Here is a 14,091-nt window from a genome sequence, read left to right on the forward strand (position 1 = left end):
ATGTGAAAAAACACCTTGAGGATTGATTCCAAACAACGTTTGCCATGTTTCGGTCGATATTATGTAGTTAATCCGGAAAAAGTTTCACGTTGTAGGTGACTGCATTTTCGGTTCGTTTCGGTAGCCAGGCGCAATGTAGAAAACGGAACGATTTCTCCTACACACAGACGCTTTCAGGAAACACTGCGCATTTGGTATGTGGCTGGGAGTCTCCTCATTGAAAACATCAGAAGCTCTTCAAAGGTAAATGATTTTATTTATTTGGTTATCTGGCTTTTGTGAAAATGTTGCGTGCTACATGCTACACAAAATGCTATGCTAGCTTTGCATACTCTTACACAAATTAGTCAATTTCTATGGTTCAAAAGCATATTTTGAAAATCTGAGATGACAGTGTTGTTAAGAAAAGGCTAAGCTTGAGAGCAAACGCATTATTTTAATTTTATTTGCGATTTTCAGAAATCGTTAACGTTGCGTTATGCTAATGAGCCTGAGGCTTAGTCACAATCCCGGATCCGGGATGGGGAGTTTCAAGAGGTTAAAAGGTAATTTGTGGAAATTCTTTCCTTCTTAATGTGTTTGAGCCAATCAGTTGTGATGTGACAAGGTATACAGAAGATAGCCCTATTTGGTAAAAGACCAAGTACATATTATGGCAAGAACAGCTCAAATAAGCCAAGAGAAACGGCAGTCCATCATCACTTTAAGACATGAAGGTCAGTCAATACGGAACATTTCAAGAACTTTGAAAGTTTCTTCAAATGCATTTGCAAAAACCATCAAGCACTATGATGAAACTGGCTCTCATGAGGACCGCCAGAGGAATGAAAAACTCAGAGTTGCCTCTGCTGCAGAAGATAAGTTCATTAGAGTTATCAGCCTCAGAAATTGCAGCCCAAATAAATGCTTCACAGTAACAGACACATCTCAATATTGACTGTTCAGAGAAGACTGTGTGAATCAGGCCTTCATGGTCGAATTGCTGCAAAGAAACCACTACTAAAGGACACCAATAAGAAGAAGAGACTTGCTTGGGCCAAGAAACAAGAGCAATGGACATTAGACCGGTGGAAATTTGGAGACCAAATTGGAGATTTTTGGCTCCAACAATCCCCCAAACTCAACCAAATTGAGATTGTTTGGGGTGAGTCGGCCTACTGACTTAAGGAAATTCAGCCAACAAGCATTTGTGGGAACTGCTTCCAAACTGTTGGAAAAGCATTCCAGGTGAAGCTGGTTGAGAGAATGCCAAGAGTGTGGAAAGCTGTCATCAAGGCAAAGGGTGGCTATTTGAAGAATCTCAAATATATAAATATATATATTTGAGAAACAGAAGTTAACAGAAACAGAAGTTAATCATATAATAAGGATGACACTTTTTTGGTTACTACATGATTTCATATGTGTTATTTCATAGTTTCGATGTCTTCAGTATTATTCTACAATGTGTAAAAAATAAAGAAAAACCCTTGAATAAGTAGGTGTTCTAAAACTTTTGACCAGTAGTGTACCTCAGATAGTACAGGCTAAAATAAATAAACATCTTTCATTGTTGGAAACTATCCCCTTTTTCACTTCCTTTTAGAAAGCTTTTAAAACACAGGATGCTCGGCACTCATTTCTGAGACTCAGCACAAGTCTTTTCATGTTTGGGCGAAAACACTGAGTTGTGCACGCTCATCACCTGGGGTCCTGAGAACTGATCGGGAAAGACCGTTTGTTCCCTCAGGGTTTGAATCAAAATGGAAACAGCTTTCAGCATGGTTCCCCTCACCCAACCTTTTGCTTTTTAGATTACATCCACTTCAAAGCGTTTGAGAGGAACAGCTGGTTAGCGCTGTAATGACAATATATAGGATTTATATATCGTATTTGCCATATTTGCATTAGAGGGTTTGAAGAGGTTGAGAGGGCCAAGTTGAACACGGAATTAAAATGGAATACTAAAGAATCACTTTGAGAAACAGAAGTTAATCATTTCATCTCATTCAAGAGAGATATAGGAACCTATTTAGCTATATTTCCCAAGAGTAAGCTCATTACTTGACATTCAGTGCAGAACTTGGCAGGGTAAGTTTATAATCACACCAGGCAGATACTTGTTGATTAAGATACCACATGCTCCCTGAGATAGGAAATGAAGAAAAGGGAAAGGTGGATATCATTGTCTGTTGGGAAAATGTGCTTTTGGCCTCCGGCCAGCAGAGCGTCGCTAGTCTCTTACTGTTTGATCTCCTTCACCTTAGCCGCCGCTTGTGGCCTGTCATAGGTCTTCCTGCGAGAGAGCGGCGAGGGCTCTGGAACTCTCTTTTCCACCCCCGAGGAGGCGGCAGCCATGGAGCCGGAACTAACATTTAGTTTGGTTGTTATTAGCAACGACATAAAACATAAGGAACAAAAAGGACAACAAGGATGTAAACAAAATAAGAAATAAAACCATGTGGGGGCGGCGAGCAATGCAATACACACACAGCACACTGTTACCTGACATTCAGTCCCAACCAAGACGTCCTCCTTCACAGAGCTCGAGGTTCATCAGGACACTATGGTGTAGCATTAGGGCTATACTCGGTCACACTCAAATCAGTCCCCAGCTCCACCTCTTACTAATTCAAGTCCCACTAGAATTGGTTCTCAGCCAACACTCCAGCAACTCAGAGAAAAGGTATTGCTGCTCAAGCCATAGAAAGCTACTGTGCACTACTGGCTAGAATTATTAACTCGAAGTTAAATGTTAAAAGATGAAGCTGTTATTGTTGTGGAAAGTTAACATAGGGCTATTGCAGTTGGAGCATAACATCTAGCGAGAGAACATGAGACCTGCATGATCATACTGTATAATCATGTGCCTGTCTCTGTGTGTGCATGCATTTGTTTGTCTGTAATATTACTGTTATTTCTAAAGGAATAAAGTTTTGGTTTCTACTGGCCTAGGAAGGAGACTTACAATCCAATAGGGCAGGTTTAAAGAACATGTCGTGCAAAGTCAGGCAAATTGAAAACAGATTAAGCAGCAGTTCTATGAACATGCAGGAAGTAGCTGGTTAGCAGTCAGCACAAGCTGGCCCAGACTTACATGCTGCCCATCTTAGAGGCCAAGCCAGGAGAATGAGCCATAAAGTCTCTGTCCCTGACTGATGAGCCAATGGGGGTCTCAGGATCTCTGCCCTCTTCTGGTGTTTCAGCCAATGGGAGACAGGGGAGGAGAAATCACCGCTGGGCATGTCAGGGGTGGCGTCACTATTGGCGTAGAGCAACTCCATCTGAGTGGTGGTTCTTCTACGAGCCTGCGAGGGGTGAAACATATTTACATTCAAGAAAACAACAAGCTTGGAAGAGGAAGACTAAACACACAAGACCTCACACGCCCCCACGAGGACAGTAAAACAAGACCTCACACACCCACGTTTTACTGTCCTCGTGGGGACAAGACCACACACACGTCTCCACGAGGACAGCAAAACAAGACCACACACACACGTCCCCAGGAGGACAGTAAAACAAGACCACACACACGTCCCCAGGAGGACAGCAAAACAAGACCACACGAGGACAGCAAAACAAGACCACACACACACACACAGCAAAACAAGACCACACACACACGCGTTCCCACGAGGACAGTAAAACAAGACCACACACACACGTTCCCACGAGGACAGTAAAACAAGACCTCAAACGCACAATGCCACTGACCCTACATTACTCATCTCATATGTATATACTCTACTGCATCTTGCCTATGCCGTTCTGTACCATCACTCATTCATATATCTTTATGTACATATTCTTCATCCCTTTACACCTGTGTGCATAAGGTAGTTGTGAAATTATTAGGTTAGATTACTCGTTTGTTATTACTGCATTGTCGGAATTAGAAGCACAAGCATTTCGCTACACTCGCATGAACATCTTCTAACCATGTGTATGTGACAAATAAAATTTGATTTGACATGATTTGACACACGTCCCCACGAGGAGATATAACAAGACCTCACACACACACACGGCCCCACGAGGACAGTAAAACAAGACCAGACACACACACGTTTTGCTATCCTCGTGGGGACAGCAAAACAAGACCTCACACACACACGTCCCCACGAGGACAGTAAAACAAGACCACACACACACGTCCCCAAGAGGACAGTAAAACAAGACCACACACACACGTCCCCAAGAGGACAGTAAAACAAGACCACACACACACGTCCCCACGAGGACAGTAAAACAAGACCACACACACACGTCCCCAAGAGGACAGCAAAACAAGACCACACACACACGTCCCCACGAGGACAGTAAAACAAGACCACACACACACGTCCCCAAGAGGACAGCAAAACAAGACCACACACACACGTCCCCACGAGGACAGTAAAACAAGACCACACACACACGTCCCCAAGAGGACAGCAAAACAAGACCACACACACACACGTCCCCACGAGGACAGCAAAACAAGACCACACACACACACACACACGTCCCCACGAGGACAGCAAAACAAGACCACACACACACACACACACACGTCCCCACGAGGACAGCAAAACAAGACCACACACACACACACACGTCCCCACGAGGACAGCAAAACAAGACCACACACACACACACACGTCCCCACGAGGACAGCAAAACAAGACCACACACACACGTCCCCACGAGGACAGCAAAACAAGACCACACACACACGTCCCCACGAGGACAGCAAAACAAGACCACACACACACGTCCCCACGAGGACAGTAAAACAAGACCACACACACACACGTCCCCACGAGGACAGTAAAACAAGACCACACACACACGTCCCCAAGAGGACAGCAAAACAAGACCACACACACACGTCCCCACGAGGACAGTAAAACAAGACCGCACACACACACGTCCCCATGAGGACAGCAAAACAAGACCACACACACACACACGAGGACATTAAAACGACACCACACACACACACGGACCCATGAGAACAGTAAAGCAAGACCACACACACAAAGACAGTAAAACAACACCACACACACGAGGACAGTAAAACAAGACCACACACACACGTCCCCACGAGAACAGTAAGACAAGACCACACACACACGTCCCCTCGAGGACAGTAAAGCAAGACCACACACACAAAGACAGTAAAACAACACCACACACAAGTCCCCTCGAGGACAGTAAAACAAGACCACACACACACACACACGAGGACAGTAAAACAAGACCACACACACACGGCCCCACGAGAACAGTAAAACAAGACCACACACACACAGTAAAACAAGACTACACACAAGGGATGGTAAGTTAGTACTGAGCATTAACAAACTAGAGACTAGCCAACAATGTAGACCATTTTTCTTGCACAAGAATTTAATGACGGAACAAAGCCTACATAAAGGATAAATGCTGGTTGTGTATTTCTTAAACTGCTGTATTGTCCAATTGGAATAAATATTATACTAGTGGCATATAATATACCATTATATGAAAATACTAACATTATATGATTAACATAATACTAACATACTAAACTCAAAAAGAAAACGCCCCTTTTCAGGACCGTGTCTTTCAAAGATATTTGGATTTTTACGAATTAACTTCACAGATCTTCATTGTAAAGGGTTTAAACACTGTTTCCCATGCTTGTTCAATGAACCATAAACAATTAATGAACATGCACCTGTGGAACGGTCGTTAAGACACTAACAGCTTATAGACGGTAGGCAATTAAGGTCACAGTTATGAAAACTTAGGACACTAAAGAGGCTTTTCTCCTGACTGTCAAAAACACCAAAGGAAAGATGCCCAGGGTCCCTGCTCATCTGCGTAAACGTGCCTTAGGCATGAGGACTGCAGATGTGGCCAGGGCAATAAATTGCTATGTCTGTACTGTGAGATGCCTAAGACAGCCCTACAGGGAGACAGAACGGACAGCTGATCGTCCTCGCAGTGGCAGACCATGTGTAACAACACCTGCACAGGATCTGTACATCCAAACATCACACCTGCGGAACAGGTACAGGATGGCAACAACAACTGCCCGAGTTACACCAGGAAAGCACAATCCCTCCATCAGTGCTCAGACTGTCTGCAATAGGCTGAGGGAGGCTGGACTAAGGGCTTGTAGGTCTGCTGTAAGGCAGGTCCTCACCAGACATCACCGGCAACAACGTCGCCTATGGGCACAAACCCACCGTCGCTGGACCAGACAGGACTGGCAAAAAGTGCTCTTCACTGACAAGTCGTGGTTTTGTCACACCAGGAGTGATGGTCGGATTAGCGTTGATGGTCAAAAAAATGAGCGTTACACCAAGGCCTGTACTCTGGAGCGGGATCGATTTGGAGGTGGAGGGTCGGTCATGGTCTGGTGCGGTGTACCACACACAGCATCATCGGGCTGAGCTTGTTGTCATTGCAGGTAATCTCAACGCTGTGCGTTACAGGGAAGACATCCTCCTCCCTCATGTGATACCCTTCCTGCAGGCTCATCCTGACATGACCCTCCAGCATGACAATGACAACCAGCCATACTGCTCGTTCTGTGCGTGATTTCCTGCATGACAGGAATGTCAGTGTTCTGCCATGGCCAACGAAGAGCCCAGATCTCAGGGACACATTATTCCATTTCTGTTCGTCACATGTCTGTGGAACTTGTTCAGTTTATGTCTCAGTTGTTGAATCTTGTTATGTTCAAACATATATTTACAAATGTTATGTTTGCTGAAAACAAACACAGTTGACAGTGAGAGGACTTTTAAATAAAAAGTAAAATGTTAATATAATAATGTTATAATATTATACTAATATACACATTTATACTAATTTCTCATCCAGGTTGAGGATAGTGCATCTGCAGTGGACAGATGTAGATTGAGCCAGAACCAGGATGACACTGCCAACACAATTTTGTATTATTTTAGGAGGCTGAAGTCAGGGGACATAGATATGTTTTTTAGTTTCCACCTCCAACAAAAGTGTGAAAAGTCTGTGGTGCAGAAGGTTTTCTTTTGTAAAGATGGGACCAACAGGAAGTGGTGAAGAGAACCATGCTTTATTCTAATTCATTTGTATGGCATTTGTAAAGCCAACAGAGAATAGCAGACTGGAAGCATATCCATCAGAGTGGAAGAGAATGAGAACAGCATTATGCATAGAGGTCATGCTGAGGCCTACTTTCTAAGGTCCCCTGAAGTTAACATTGAGGGCCTGTTCATCGGTAGTCAGATGTCTGCTCATGGAGAGCAAGTACACAGAAGAAGGCTAGAGCGCATTATAGATGTTGTTAAAGTCATAAACAAGAGGGGTCTGAGCTACAGAGGCATGCTGTCTGAAACAGCTTATACACTAGATGACAGCAGCATTGACCATGGTAACTTTTTAGAGATGATCATTATGGGAAAGTATGACCTGTGTGTGAAAGAGCATCTCACTGCCTGCATAGAGTCTGGGTCAAGAGGGGGCAGAGGCTCTCTAATCACTCTATTATCAAAGACTACCATCGATAACGTCATTACCACCACACAACACACAGGCTACCATAGCAAGTGAAATCCAGGAAGCTGGTATGTTTTCAGTCCAAACTGACACTATGCAGGATATTACAACACAAGATCAATGCTCTATCATAGTCAGATATGTGACAAACATCATCCATGAGAGGCATCCACTGGACAATACTTTGTCCAGGTACAGAGTGAGGTACTGGAAAATATGAAGCTTGACATCAGCAAGTGCCTTGTCAATTCCACTGATGGAGCCTCCAGTATGCAAGGCCAGTATAAAGGCTTCTCTGCCCTGCTCTCTGGAAAGCCCACTAATCAAGTGCAGTGCTATGCACACATTATTAACCTTGTTTTGGCAGACACAACAGAGTGTCTTGGCAAGTGGGTCACTCATTAACAACATAGCTGTGTCCTTCCGTGAATCCTACCAGAGGATGAACATTTGGGAGACGTCTTGCTCCAATTGGAGAGACACACTGGTGGGCTAAAGACAGTGCCTTAAAGAAGGTCTTTGGAGCTTTTGGAAATCCAGATGAGGGTCTGAATGTTGGTGTCCTTCTTCTATGGTTGAAAGTGTGAGATCAGAAAAACTTCAACACTACTGCACAGGTCAAGGCACAAGGATACATTGAGGGGTTGCTGAAGTATGAAACAATACTTACAGCTCAGATATTCCTTAGAATATTTTAGGTCGCCTCACCAGTCTCAAAATATCTTCAAACAAGTGGAATGGACATTCTGTCTGCACATCATATGATTGTGTCTACAGAGGAGTAGCTGAAAGGAATAGCAAGAATAAAAAGTCAAGGTAGCTGCAGAAACATTTCTTCAGTGGGCCAACAGGAAGTTGCAGGAACGGGATGAGGAAACAGAGCTGGAGTTTGAAACCACTCTACCAATGAAAAGGGCTCGAAAGAAGAAAACCATGGCTGGAGAGATGGCACAAAACAAGACCTTTACTGGGCATTGAGTGAATACAGGACTGGTGTCCATCATCAAATTCTGAGTAATGACACTTTGTATGTCGTCATGGCTCTTCTGGACCCTAAACTTTAGTCAGCTAACATCCAGTGCCAGTGGCCTTCTACAGCAAATGTTTGATCAAATTTGACAGCAGAACAACGGTGGCCAGTTTACAGAGTGAGCTCATGAGACTGGCAGAACAGCGGACTAGGTTAAAACAATCAGGATTTGAAGAACACACAACCAGGACTATGGAGGATCATGGACCTGAAGGAAATGAAGACGAGGTGGAGATGGTGAACAAGAGCTGTTCATCTAGCAAGGACTGTCCAGTGTGTTGCTACTGTATTCTTAGTCAGTACAACCTATTGACTGACGCATACCACATCCTGGGCCTTGCTTACAGGTTCCTACTTACCCTGTCAGTAACCCAGGTAGCTTGCGAGCAGAGCTTCTCTACTCTGAAATTCATGAAGAGTAGGCTCAGGGACACTCTCTCAACAGCACCTGGAGGCTTTTATGCTCATGACTACTGAGCGAGATGTTTTAAAGGCCCTGGACAGTGACCTGGTTATAGATGGCATTGCTGAGAGAAGTGAGCTGCTGCAGAAATTGATCATTTGAGGTAGGAAATATGTTTATTTACATTTTATTCTATGACTTACCTACTCTGGTCTTTTCACCAACACATTTCATCCTGTATTATTTGTTTTACTGGTCAGATGGTTCCAGAGATTCTTGCCACCTTGCTGCCAGTGCCATTATGCCAATATGTGCTCCTTCTAGCCAGCCTCCTCCTAAGAGCAACACATTCCCCTTGTTCTATTTACTAAAGTTATTGTTATAAATATTGTTCAGTAATCTTGCTGACGTGACGTGGGTTGTGGTGTATCGCTGGGGGCGTTTTGGTGGGCCGGTCTGAGTCAAAAAGTCCAGGGCCATTTTCCATTCCCAGTCCATCCCTGCCTACGAGGATAGTTAAACAAGACCTCACACACACACACACACACACACGTCCCCACGAGGATAGTTAAACAAGACCCCACACACACACACACACACACACACACGTCCCCACGAGGATAGTTAAACAAGACCACACACACACACACACACACACGTCCCCACGAGGATAGTTAAACAAGACCCCCACACACACACACACACGTCCCCACGAGGATAGTTAAACAAGCCCACACACACACACACACGTCCCCACGAGGATAGTTAAACAAGCCCACACACACACACGTCCCCACGAGGATAGTTAAACAAGACACACACACACACACACGTCCCCACGAGGATAGTTAAACAAGCCCACACACACACACGTCCCCACGAGGATAGTTAAACAAGACCACACACACACACACGTCCCCACGAGGACAGTAAAACAAGCCCACACACACACGTCCCCACGAGGACTGTAAAACAAGACCATACACACGTCCCCACAAGGACAGTAAAACACACACTAACAGACTGATAATCATACCTTGCTCCTTGTTTTGGTCTCTCCACAGAGTTTCATTAGATCTGATGCCAGGGAGCTGGAACGAGGAAGTGGAATGCATGAGTTTACATTTGACTTATGGTTTTATGGTAACTAATTAAAAAAAATGGAATTTGAGTGATACTGACTGTCCCTCTGTTGCAGGACTCTGGGCAGATTCGTCACTGCTGCTGTCATCCCCGTTCTCTGTGAAATTCAAGGACCAAAAACATCAGTTGTACTGTATGTCATAACCAAACAACATCCATAGACAACTATTATTCTTTGTGTGTTATGACTAAATAACAACAAACTTAAGTTGGTTTACTTTTGAAGTTCTGTCTAGTAGTCCAAATACCTGCCCATTGTCAAACCAAACATGGAACAAGGACAAAACCTTTTACTGAACCAAAGGTTATGCTAGTACTGTGTTGGCTACAAACAGATGTTAACAAGATGTGGTTTAGATTATTGAACAAGGTAGATGTGATGATAATGGACAAGGAGAAGAAGCAGATGATGTCAGCGCAGCGCCATGCTGTTTTATACAAGTTGCTTGGAAAAGTCCTGAAAAGAACTGGTCCTTGTCCAGTCACTGAGATGGAAGCGTTGACAGGGCTCAGGGGTTGAAAGGGTGAGAGGGTAAAGAGAGGTCAGGTGTGAGGGGCTATGAGAGGTCAACAAGGTTGGAATCATTAGTCTGACTGTCAGTATGGTTTGCCTACAGGGTCCAACTGAGACAAACTTCCTGGTTCTACCTGTGAAGGGCGGAGTTCTCTAAAGATACAGGTACAGTAGTTATATTAGCAGGTGCTACACTATTAGGCATGGTGGCTGTAACACACTGGGAGAGGGGTTCTTTCACATTGGGAGGAAGAGAAGGAGGGTCAGCTGACAGATGGAGGGAGGCCTGAAGACATTACACCTCATGCACCTGCTCATGTTATGTTGCTGAGTTAGTTTCCAGGAGAGGGACCCATGCATTCAGATAAACATATATATAAATATAGAGACAGAGTCTGGTGTCTGTTACTTACCCAATGGCATGTTACCTAGCTCTGTATACATTAAGGCACCATGGGCAGGGGAACAGAAAAAAGGCAACACACAAATCAAAAACACATTCATTCATTCCCCCATAATCAAAAACACATTCATTCATTCCCCCATAATCAAAAACACATTCATTCATTCCCCCATAATCAAAAACACATTCATTCATTCCCCCATAAATCAAAAACACATTCATTCATTCCCCCATAATCAAAACCACATTCATTCATATTGAAAAACAAAACAAAAGACAGCATATGAGTGCTCGGTCTACTGTTCGACAGTCAGGGCATCCTCATCAACAGATACTGGTTCAATGGAACCATAACCAAATGTCAACCCCGTAACAAAACACACCTCTCTATAACCATACAAACCATGAAACAAAACACACCTCTCTATAACCATACAAACCATGAAACAAAACACACCTCTCTATAACCATACAAACCATGAAACAAAACACACATCTCTATAACCATACAAACCATGAAACAAAACACACATCTCTATAACCATACAAACCATGAAACAAAACACATCTCTATAACCATACAAACCATGAAACAAAACACACATCTCTATAACCATACAAACCATGAAACAAAACACACATCTCTATAACCATACAAACCATGAAACAAAACACACATCTCTATAACCATACAAACCATGAAACAAAACGCATCTCTATAACCATACAAACCATTAAACAAAACACATCTCTATAACCATACAAACCATGAAACAAAACACATCTCTATAACCATACAAACCATGAAACAAAACACATCTCTATAACCATACAAAACACATCTCTATAACCATACAAACCATGAAACAAAAAAGGTCAAAAACAAAAGTGACAGAGCCAGAGAGGCTTGGCTTAGTCCAACTGACATTTGTGTGATTGCAACAATTTGTCGGGGTGACTTTTAAAAGCAGCATCTATTCAGGAGGAGGCAATGAACAACATCAACTGAAACAGGCCCAAATCATCATGCAGTAGACCATAGTCACCCAGCCCTGGTTCTGGAGGCCATCCCAACAAATCAGTGTGCTGACAAGGTGAACACAAACATGCAGGTTCAATGCCTTTGCTTAGATACTTTGGCTGAGTTATTGCTTCAATCCTACATAATTATGGGGTGAGCCAGACCTGTTAGCGCTGTGGGCTTGACCTCACGGACTGCCAGTGGCAAAGGCTGAGTAGGTCAGGGTCAAGGCCTCGGACTGAACTACAGGATGTAGGCCCGGAATTTGAGCCAGTTCGCAACAGCAGGAAAATAATCCCCAAATGATTAATGTTTCATTAGGGCAAATCAGGTCTGACATTTTAAAGTGGAAACTACAAACTTTAGAAGCCTTTTTAAATATTGAATACACTACAAGCTTTAAATTTCCTGTTGATCTTACATCTGTATACGTCATGCAGTGTGTGGCTGGCAGGTTGTGGCTAAGTGCTGTTACCTTGCAGAGCGTTCCCCAGCAGGGCGTCCAGTTCGGGGTTAAACTCAGCCTTCTCCTTCAGCATGTGGAACAGCAGCTGGTTCTGAGTGGCGCTGGTGATCTCCGTCTGCTTCAGCCTGCCCTCCATCACCTTCACCTGGGACTCCCTCTGAGCCGCCTGCAGACCCTGGGATTGAGGTCAAAAGTCAGCTATAAGAAGGGTCACACTAAAAGTCAGCAATCAGTGCTATGCTTGTGTGTAATACTTCACAGTGCACACACAAAAGATGAATACACAATGAGGAGGGTGCTTGTGCATATACACACAGAACTAAACACATTAACAATCGTAGAAACAGACTTTAATTGGGTACATATGGAACCTGGGGTTAAACTAAGTCAATTCTCGGATAAACCAATGGTGTGAGAGATGGGGTAGGAACTAGGGAGGGACAGGTAAACGGCAGTAAGTTATTTACTCTGTTGATGGCCATAGACATGAAGTGGTCCAGCAGGAAGCGGGCTTCTGTTAGAGTACAGGAGCTGATGACTGCGGAAACATCCACCGTGTCAACCTCCTCCTGGAAATGCAGATATTATGGTCACAGTCTATAAAAACTGCCTAATATCAGCCCAATCACCTTCCTGTGTGCACCTGCTTGCACGCCTGCGGGTCTGTGCACGCCTGTGTGTGCATGTGCGCGTGTCTGTGCGCGTGTGTCACCTTGGCTTCCTCCATCTGCATAATGTTGGCCTGGCAGTCAGCGATGCTGTCGTTGATGTAGTCGATGTTGGCAACCACGGCGTCCACTTCCTCGTTGAGGGGAAGCACCGCCTTTTCAGCCTCAGGCCCCTCCCCCGCCAGCCTGTCCCTCTTTCTGGTCACCTTCTCCCTCCGCTTGGTCAGCTCCTCACGTTGCTGTGGAGGAGGGAGGAATGATGGAGGGGGGAGAAGAGAGAGTTAGCCAACGTTTTCAATATTAATGTTAATACTAACACTGCTAATTTAGGTTAACATGGTAAGTGTCATACCATATGTAAACAATATTCACCAGCAGTTCATGTTTACCAACAGTTCATGTTTACCTTGAGCAGGCGGTTCATTTCAGACTCCATGTTGGATATGGTCATCCTCTGCATGATGACATCAGAGATACGACGCTCCAGAGACTGCCACTTCACCCTGGCCACTCGGGTGGAATATATGCCTGTTGACCGCCTGTAGTAGGACCTGACACACACACACACACACTTGAGGCATGTACACTGTAGTTGCATGCAAGTCTCATGTTCTCTCGCTAGAAGCTGTAAAAGCCATACTGATTGCTCTACATACACACCATGGAGTGTAATACAGAAACTTAAACACACAAAACAGCACTGCAGTGACCTGTTGTCCAGTCCCCACCTGGTTCCATTGGTGGCGGTGGAGCCAGAGGACTGCAGGCGTCCTGAGGGGGGTCGGTGGGAGGAGTCCTGGAGGGGCTCTGGGAGACTCACCTTCCTGCTGGTCGCCTTACCAGACATAGGCCTGGCCTGTCTCCTCAGAGCAGACACCTGACACAGAGACACACACGTAAGTCGACAGTGTGTGTAACTGCTTTCGAGTATTGTGTAACTGTATAG

General features: G+C 44.4%; 1 protein-coding gene across 1 annotated transcript in view; it reads right to left on the minus strand.

Annotated features, from left to right (window-relative positions):
- The window catches only part of LOC135509025 (kinesin-like protein KIF21A), a 65,677-nt gene that overhangs the window by 9,591 nt on the left and 41,995 nt on the right, over positions 1–14,091 (minus strand). The window contains 11 exon segments of the mRNA XM_064929316.1: positions 2,225–2,347; positions 3,077–3,203; positions 3,206–3,287; positions 9,967–10,021; positions 10,113–10,170; positions 11,001–11,021; positions 12,487–12,652; positions 12,945–13,046; positions 13,190–13,384; positions 13,552–13,696; positions 13,874–14,022. Of these exon segments, the coding sequence (XP_064785388.1) occupies positions 2,225–2,347; positions 3,077–3,203; positions 3,206–3,287; positions 9,967–10,021; positions 10,113–10,170; positions 11,001–11,021; positions 12,487–12,652; positions 12,945–13,046; positions 13,190–13,384; positions 13,552–13,696; positions 13,874–14,022 (1,223 nt within the window).

This window comes from Oncorhynchus masou, chromosome 22, assembly GCF_036934945.1.
Source record: "Oncorhynchus masou masou isolate Uvic2021 chromosome 22, UVic_Omas_1.1, whole genome shotgun sequence".
Taxonomy (NCBI): Eukaryota; Metazoa; Chordata; class Actinopteri; order Salmoniformes; family Salmonidae; genus Oncorhynchus; species Oncorhynchus masou.